Source organism: Chaetura pelagica, unplaced genomic scaffold (assembly GCF_000747805.2).
Source record: "Chaetura pelagica isolate M959 unplaced genomic scaffold, ChaPel_1.0 scaffold246, whole genome shotgun sequence".
Taxonomy (NCBI): Eukaryota; Metazoa; Chordata; class Aves; order Apodiformes; family Apodidae; genus Chaetura; species Chaetura pelagica.
This window is the reverse complement of record NW_009953647.1, coordinates 2748066-2757281: the sequence shown is the minus strand read 5'-3', so window position 1 is coordinate 2757281 and position 9216 is coordinate 2748066. Positions and strand designations below refer to the sequence as shown.

The following is a 9216-nucleotide window of genomic DNA, read 5'->3' as shown; positions in this document are numbered from 1 at the left end:
AACGATGGTCTTTTATGGAGCTGTTACAATCAGGCATTTTTACTGTGAGAGATTTCTTTTTTGAAATGAAGTATGGCATTCTCTGTTGTTTAAAATGCAAGAACATTGCACTTACACTGGTAATAAATTATTCATATGTACCTATTATAGGTTTATAGTCTGAACTTTGTCTAAACTCCCATTTCCATGTCTAGTGACTGGCTACTTACTGTCTGAGTACCAGGACAGATGCTCTTTATCAGGCTAGCTGGTCAGTCACTCCTCTCAGGCAAAGTATCCTTGAGTTCTGCCCTCACTCCACTGTGCCAGTGCCTGAGGGCTCAATTCCATGCCCTGAGGGGCTATTACAGATTAAAGAATGCTGAAGGGTCTTGCTATGAGTTTAAATAGTCTCAGTTTTGGATTTGGCTCCATCACTCTTATTACCTGTAACTGCCTCAAGCCAACGATGATGGTTTTGTTAAAGCACCTGGTTTGGTTTCTTGAGTCCCACAGACCTGATGCTTTGCTGATCACTGTCTTTACTTTTCATACCACAAATAAGAGTAGTATTTTAATATTTATGAGTCAATTGTTCTAAAGCAACTTTCAGAATACCTTCTTTCAGAGCTTAGTCTGCTGCCTGAAGATAGAAAAAATGAATAAAAGAGGAAAGAACATATGAAGTCTTATGAACCATATGAGAAAAAAGATGTAAAATTTAATATCTGAACAATGGAGGCATGGAGTGCATGGACGAGTTATAAAGTGAGCAATGACTGAAGTAAATGTCCATGTGATGTGAATGTGAGTCTACAGGGAAAACATCAGAAGGTGAGAAAAGGGAAAACAATGCCATTGCCAACATAAAGGATGGTGTACAGACAAAATGTGTTAGTCTGAATACTAAATGTGTTATGTGAATACTGTGCTTGAGCTGATTCCTATACTGCAGAGTGTTAGGCTGTCATATGTGATCGGGGCTCCGTTTTCTGCTTATATTTACCATGCACATTAAATATTCAACTGCTTTTCACTGATGCATGCAGTAATGCTGGCCTTGTGAGGAGCTTCCCTGTCTTTCCCAGCAAAGACACATCAGATAACCTTATAGTCTTTGTGTCCTAATGTTTTTGTACCTTGTGTTATGACACATATTAAATGTGTTTCTTGCAATATCATTTTAGAAGTTTTACTTCTAAAATTTTTACTTTAGAAAATAGCAAAGGAATTAAGGGGCTGTTCTACTCTGAAAAACAACTGTAAAAACGGCATTGTGACATTTCCAACGACTTACAGAGCAGAGCTGTTTATTTTACAAATCTAAAGATGTTTCTTCTTACCCCACATTTGATGTGGCACAGGAATAAATCTGGGGTCTCCCTGGCTTCTACCATCAGTAGGAATGATTTTGTGATGAGGGGTGATCTACAAACATGCAAATAACATGAAAACAAATACATTCCAGTTTTTTCCCTCATTCGGTTATGCTGACTCTGCTAGGCTAATAAAAATTGTAAAAACTTACTTCAGTCAATGAAATGGTATTATTTCAATAACCTATGATCAGACTGGAATAACTTTACCTGTGCTGTACAGTCCTTTCCTTGAAAAAGTTGACATGATGAGGGTTTTCTCAAGGTACTGCAGAGAATAACTCAGAAATACCAGGGAACACCCTTTGTGTTCACTGAGGTTCCCTCAGCAACCTTACAGGATGAAGATTATGTAGACTAGACTGCTTAATTCCTTCCCACATTCTGCTCCCTGTCTAGATCTTAGGACCATCAGGAAACCTGATATGCGAGTCTGCTTCTGCTCATTGATGGTTCTCCTAACCCACAGCTTGCTCCTCGCTTGGGAAAGAAAGCCAGTAGGAATGTGTCATGGGCTGGCTACCCTGGCCATGGCAGCTGGAAGCTGAGGGCATCAGTTTTGAACTAGTGTGCAGTCCTAGTTCTTTTGGTCCTCAAGTACTGCAGGATTCAGTATGAACTTCAACCATGTAAATGAGTGGGTTTAAATCTATCTGTTTTCTTGTAGTTATTTTATTGTGAGACAAGGACATGAAATGCAGTGGAGTTAGCTATGCAGGACAGGGAATTTCAGAAAAATTGTTGAATTTTGAAATTATTTTACTGTACATATTAGTCTTTCTCAACAGGCTGCAAGAGCACTGGAGAAGACAAAAGTTGCAGTAGATACGAGTGTGCTCACTTACTAAGACACCAGTCTGATACTTCCCAATGGCTTCACCTTATCTTGCTGCCTGGAGTTACAGGTAGCTGACCAAAATTTATGAGGGGAATCTGGATCTGTTCTCCGCTTATGGTGAGACCCTCTGTTCAGTCTCTGCAGGTTATGACAGCTGAGATAAGCTTTTCAATGACATGGAGCACCCACAGCTCCTCAGCTGATGCTGTGGAGGAGCAGCAGGTGAATGGTTTGTCTGAAAATCAGGATGGTAGCACTTCTCAGTTTCAGTTGACTTACCCAGCTTTAATTATTCTTTTTTACCACATTCCTGAGGCTGGCAGCTGAATATTATTATCTTAGTGTCATCAACACTGAGCATTCAAACTTAAAATAAGAATAAGACTTATTATGCTGCCTTAAAATTATTACATTTGAATATGAAAAATATTCTTTAAAAATTCGGTGTTGTATTTATGTGCTTCTGTGGCTCTTGAAATCTTCTCCAGACTTGGGAGGGCTAGCAACTTATCTGCTTTCATGGAGGCTGGAATCTGTGTGTTGGAGCATAAATACCACCCATCTTGGGTAGAATAATTTGTTCAGATTGAAGGTGTTAACAATATTGCTACCCTGCTTTCACAAATGAACAAAATCTGAATCATGGAAGTGTCCTAACCATCTGCAATAGGGGAGAGCATAAATCCAGGACACAAACAGATCCATACTGATGTCAATGAGAACAAAGTTCTTTGAGCAAATGCTTTCTCTTACAAGTGTGTAAAGTTCTTATATGGGATTTTGTGTTTCTTTTTTATTTTTTTTTTTTGCATTGGAAGCAGCAGAATGCTTGTGCTGGTCTTGCACCCTGCCTTCTAATATCTGAGAAGGTTTCTGCTGGAAAGAGGAGGTGGAAAATTGTGGGGTTTTTTCCTTGTCAAATAATATCCAAAAACTCTTCTAAATTGTTTTATAACCTCAAGACATAAACTAATGAGAGTACTGGCTCAGAACTGGTGCAGTGCATAAGCTAATTGCATGGCTGTAACTGCTTTTGTATTTCTCTGTAGGTCTTAAAAAGGAAATATTGTTTATATTTCTGTGTATAATGGCAAGACAGAGGTACACAAGAGCAAGACAAACAGGTAAATCCAGTGAGATTGGTGGAAAATGGTGTGGAGGTTACGTTGCTGATGTCCACATCTTTTATGCAAATGCTAATTATCCAGTAATAGCCTCATAAGTATGAATATGTAAATAGCTATTGAATGCATTATTCATGAATCACCAGGCATTAATTATTGTAATTAAGTATCATTTGCCACATTCATATTACTAGGCCTTGCAGTTAATGAATACATTAGCTAATTGCTGTAGAGCAGATTCAATCAAAATTCAGTGTGTCCGTGCTATGGAAGCCTGAGAGAGTTTTATTGAATTTAGATTCAATATTGAACATAACTTACATGCTTATCAGTGTATTGTTAATGACACCGAATGTGAATCGTAACCTCTGGTGCATGATGCTTGTCCTCGCACCCAGGAGGGTGGAATGGTACCAGCTGGAAGAGGATATGAAAGCAACAGCGGTGCACATCAGAGCAGAGAGCTGTGGCCACCTTAAGCAGAATTGTAATTCCAGGACATGAATTGTTTTTAATGAATACTGGGATTTTCACAAAAATAGGAACTTGCCTGAGAGTTTGTGTTATAAATAAAAAAATAAAATATCAAAAGATGTACAGATCAATAGAAAAAAATCAATGAAATGGCAACACTGAAGATGTGTGAAGATCTTCCCATTATACCTTAAACTTAAACATTAATAATGGCCTTTTCAACCCCTCAAACTCTAAAAAATCTTAGCAATTGGATTAAAAAAATAAAAAAATAGTGCTTAGTGTCATTGTTCATCCAGCTGTTTTTTCATGTTTGCTTCTATAGCTGTTTCCCTTTAAATGTCCAACAGCTGCTTTTCCTTTAAAATATATATATTCAAGGAAATAGAATTTTAAAAATTTAAGTATATATATTATTCTCCACTGGGTGTGTTGAAAGACCTGTGTGTGGGACAGGTCCAGCCTATGGGCTGTGATAGCTCAAAGGAAAGGGATGAGCCATCAAAAGGCCAACAGAGACCTCGTGACGCTCAACAGTTTTGTAAGTATTGATAGTACATAATAAGGGAACCAAGTAGTAAGAGTCACTTGAAGCCATGTGGATAAAACCCCTGGCTCTCTGAGTTGTTGATCTGGGGGCTTGTTTATGTGGTTGTGCTCTGTAAGGTACTCAGAGGTCCCCAGGGGAGCAGTCAGCCCATGGGCTGGGCAGCAGCAGCTGCCAGGGAGCATGAAGGGGAGGCAGAGCCTTGCTGGTTGTCTGGTGTCCCTGTAAAGTGCTGATGTGCAGAGAAAACATGGCACACTTAAAGCAAATGAAGTGAGTCATTAGCAGAAAATGAGGAGCAGACATAGAGATGAAGGCAGAAGGTTTATTTTGTGTATAAAGATAGGAAAGTTATGTACACGTGCACAATGCAGTTGGGAATACAGAAATACAGAGGAAAGGAGCAGCTTTTCTGAAGTCAGGGGATGTTTCATGATGAGAAGGCATTAGAGGGAGGAAAGAATTCAAATCCAGGTGTTTATTCAGTAAAAGAAAGACTGAAGTAATGCTCTGCTGATATATTCTAGATGAATAACTTACATATTGCTGTAAATCCATATAAAATGTGTATTTAAGAATGTATGTACACTCATATAAAGTTTCTAGTATTGAAGAGAAAGTTTTGGAATCTCTATACAGATTTCTTCTTTGTTTTACATATTCTGCATATAGCTGTGGTATGTTAGACATACTGGTGTAACAGGGTATTGATTTCTAGCTTTCGTCTACATTCAACCAGAATGAAATTTTAGCTTATTGTAGGGTATCCTGGTGTGTATGTTCTATAAAATACATAAGAATTCAATTTACTGGGAGTTTTCCAGTGAGGAAAAGAACCCCAAACTCCAAACTTTGTTGTGATTTTTTAAAATTTTGTTTTTAAAAAATATATATTTGAAGAGTCTTGCTTAGTTGCAGCAGGTTGTTTCATCTGAATTTTTTTAATGTCTTATTTCTTTGCTTTTAGGTAGAATTCTGAAATGATGTGATAGTTCTCATTTCAAGTTGTGCTAAAAAATTTCATTTTTCATTTCAATAATACTGAAAGGAGTAACATCTTCAGCTACATGAAAACTACAGTTTGGAATAGAATTTCCTACATAATATGCTTTTCATTATTTTAAATTAATCTATATGAAAGAAAATTGACATTTTAATTCAAACCAAGGTGAGTATTCTATTTTGTTTTGGCTTTCTTTGATGCTCTAAACAAAACTGCCAACATTTCACACAGAAATATTCATTTCATAATAAAAAATTTCCTCTGACATTCTAGATTTGATCACACTACTTTATCTGGAGTAAAAAGCAATTTTCCAAAATTGTATTTTCATTGAAAAAAATAATCCAAAGTGCAGTTTGGTTTTGGCTTGTTGTTTTTGCCTGGTTTATATTTTACAATATTACATGTGATTCCCAGTAAGATAACAAAGCTCTACCTCTGATAGAATATACAGGTTTGTCTCTAGCACTACTACATTAATTTCATCCCCAGTGCTGGAACATGCATTCTTATCTTGTGCTTACTGATTGCTTACAAAGAAGAAAGGATCTTTTAGTTGATTTTTCAATACTTTTTTTTAATAAGAGATTAACAAAAAAATTACCCAAATCACTTATCTGGCAAAAGACAGCAAAGAAATTATCCTTGGTGTATTCTGATTTTTACAAGTAAATACTGGGCTTATCTTAACTAAGGCAAGTGCTTGGGACAGGAATCTGTGACACATCACAGGGATGAATACTGAATTTTTTCATAAATTTGCAACAAATGTGTTTGGGGTTTCCCCTCCTCCCTGAAAAGAGGAGTAGACTTTTTAATAATATGAGGGATGCTGCAATTATTTTCTAAATAGTACTCAGAAAAGCAGCGGACTTTGGAACATTTATGAAAGGTGAGAAATAAAAAATAGAGGTTGATCCTCAGGCATTGACTTCTGTTAGATCCTGCCATGGCAAAACAGGAACCTTAACATCTCCCTTATGTATATTTTAAGGTGTCTTAATGCAACTGTAGAATTAAAGGTGGGATTTGCTCTTCATAAACACTCCTAGTCCAATCCACAGCAAGTTGGGTCAGACAGAAGAAACAGGGTCAGGTTTGAAGTGGGGGGAAAATACTATCAGTGGGCTCAAAGACTTCTGCAAACAATCAGCTGTTCTCTCTAGAGTCATAAAACCTCATTGCATAGTGTTTGTTAGTCTTTCCTATAACTCTGCTACATGCCATATCACCTAATAATAAAAACCACCTTACACGTATGCATTCCTTTGAATCAGCACTCAAGGACACGATTTAAATGACTAAGAGGAGTACAGAATCTATACAGGTGTGATCATGAATGCCCAAAGAAATGGTTGCACAATTCATAAAAGGTTTTTGCCTTAAAGAATTGTTTGGGGGAAAACACCCCTTACTTTTCAATACTGTTTTGTATTTAACACTGTACTTCATTTGTGTCTACACTCTCAAAGGCAACTACACAGAGATTTTGCTAGAATGTTTTTTGCTAAACCTCCTGGTATTCATAATTTTCAGGTCTCTTATTTTCACTCTTTAAAGAATCCATGGACAACCAAATTACCTTGATTGCTTCCTAAAGAGGAATAATCCCATAGTTTGTCTGATGACACTCATATCTGCTGATGGGTAACAGATTTACTTGAAGTTGTAGAAATCTTTGAGTAAACAACAAATATATGTATTCAAAGTCTGAAGTACTTACTGGGCCTTTCTTGAAAGAGGGAACATGATGAAGATTAAGACAGCTGTATTTTATCTCAGTATAATATACTGGAGGTGTGTAGGCTACTGGAGCAGATGTTCAGGATTAGTGATTACAGTGCGGGATTGCCACTAATTCAAATGGATATGAGAGTGTCCTCAGCATGTTGCCAGTTGCTAATCCAAACCATTATCTAATTATCCAAAGATATCCTAAATTATTTCACAGATGTGAAACTGCCAAAGAAACAGCAATGAACATGGTATGTGATGCAAAGGTAGTGACTGTCTGTAAGATTTAATGGTCAAATTAGCCTTATTGAAGGCAGTGGCACTTTGCCACTCATTGCAGTAGGGTTTGAATGTCACCATCAGTAATCTTACAGTTCTCATGATTATGTATTGCCTGCTGGAATATCCCACTGTTGCCCACTGGCAGTTTGTCTGTGGTGAAAGACTCAGGTGGAGGTGGGATGAAACACTTTTTAAGATCTGCTGGCATTTGTTCTAAAATTAAGTTAGAGAACTAAACCAGATTCAAAGCGATTAATAAAAAAATCATTCAAAGAAATATAAAACAAGTTTTAAAACTCTGATACTTGTATTGCTTTGCTAAGCTGTTTGGTCAAGGCATCTTCTGCTGCGTGAGAATACAAAAGTTTAAAGACTGCTCAATAGTCTTCCTGTTCACCCCACTCGACTGCTGGTTCATCATCCATTCGTAGAATAAGATAAGAGAGAAGCTGAAAGAGGTTCTGCCACAACAGTAAAGAGACAAAAAAGGAGAGGTCGCTTACATCTATCTCACAGCGGTCTCCAGCATAGTTCATGTCGCAGAGGCAGTGGAACTTGTTGAGTAGGTTCTGGCAGAGGCCCCCATTCAGACATGGGTCGGAGCTGCACTCATCAATGTCCTTTTCACACCTGGAGGAAAGACTGCAAATATTGAGCATCTGAAATCACATCTCAAAGGTACCAAACAGGTACATTTTTAACTCAGAAGCTTTTGGGGAAGGGAGAGGAGGATGCTGTGTTTCAAAGCTGTGCTGTATCTCTACATGTGTTTATGATTTTATTAACTACTTGACTAGCCACACTCAAATCCTGAATTTCCTGTATTGTTTTGAAAAACAGATAGTTAAGCTGGAAATCTCATTTCTGTAAAGCATTTAGTGGTTAATGGTGCTTAGCAATGTGAAATGAAAGTTTGTGTATGATTTTAGAGCTAGATCTGGCACAAGTCCTACTGGACTTGCTTACCCATTTTCATTGTTCTGGGGAGCTGAGGGCACTTTTTCCTTCCCAGTAGTCCAGATTTAAGTCAACCAAAAGTGTGTTTCTCCCACCTGAGTGCTCCTGGGAATATTCTCCTGCCTTTTTGCCTTTTTTTTTTTTTTTTTTTCTCTTTTTTTTCTCTTTTCCTCAATTTGACATGTCACTAGATCCCAGCTGATGCTGCTTTCTGGTTTCTCTGAAGTGGGCTCCAAGAATGGTAAGAATGGTGCAGAACAGAGCTTGATAATCTTAAATATATATTGGTAAATGTTTTTGAGTTAATTCTGATGACAAAGGAAATTTGAGTTCTCATAATTTCTCAAGGGAAACAATTGAACATTAATGAGGAATGCGTGAGATTGTCTGAAAACTAGTAATGATTTGGTGTTTTTCTCCTTTGACAATATTCCCTTTCAATTCCCTGCTCCTTATTTTTTTCCAAATAATCCTAATGGTTAATCCAGATAAGAAAGCAGGTTTAGTCTTGAAGAAGAATGAGAAACTCTCTCTTGAGTTGTAAGGAATTTCTTAGTTCAATCATATTCATAAGCGTGCAATAAATTTTTAGTGTTAAATTAGAGAAGAGCAGTTCATTGTATTAACCACTTTTATCTGATTTTCTTTATTAATCTTTAAAAATGTGTCAAGAGTTTCCTTCGATGGTAAGTTATATTAATATACTTGAAAATGTTAACTTGTGTATTGTGAAGGACCAGGTATTTCCTTACACGAACATGGAATGTCCTTTGAGTCAGCTCCACGCGGCGCTGAACCCCCTCTGTGTGTGTGTGGGGGGGGCAGCTGCTGCAGGGGAGGAGCCACGGCCGGAAGCAGGGGCGGGGCCAGGTCCCGGCTGGCTGGCTGGAAAGGCCACGAAA

The 9216-nt window shown here is 37.6% G+C and overlaps 1 protein-coding gene across 1 annotated transcript in view; it reads right to left on the bottom strand.

Annotated features, from left to right (window-relative positions):
* CRB1 (crumbs family member 1, photoreceptor morphogenesis associated) overlaps nucleotides 1-9216 on the bottom strand; it is a 115224-nt gene that overhangs the window by 12027 nt on the left and 93981 nt on the right. Inside the window, 1 exon segment of the mRNA XM_009999937.1 lies at nucleotides 7861-7987. Coding sequence (XP_009998239.1) covers nucleotides 7861-7987 — 127 coding nt within the window.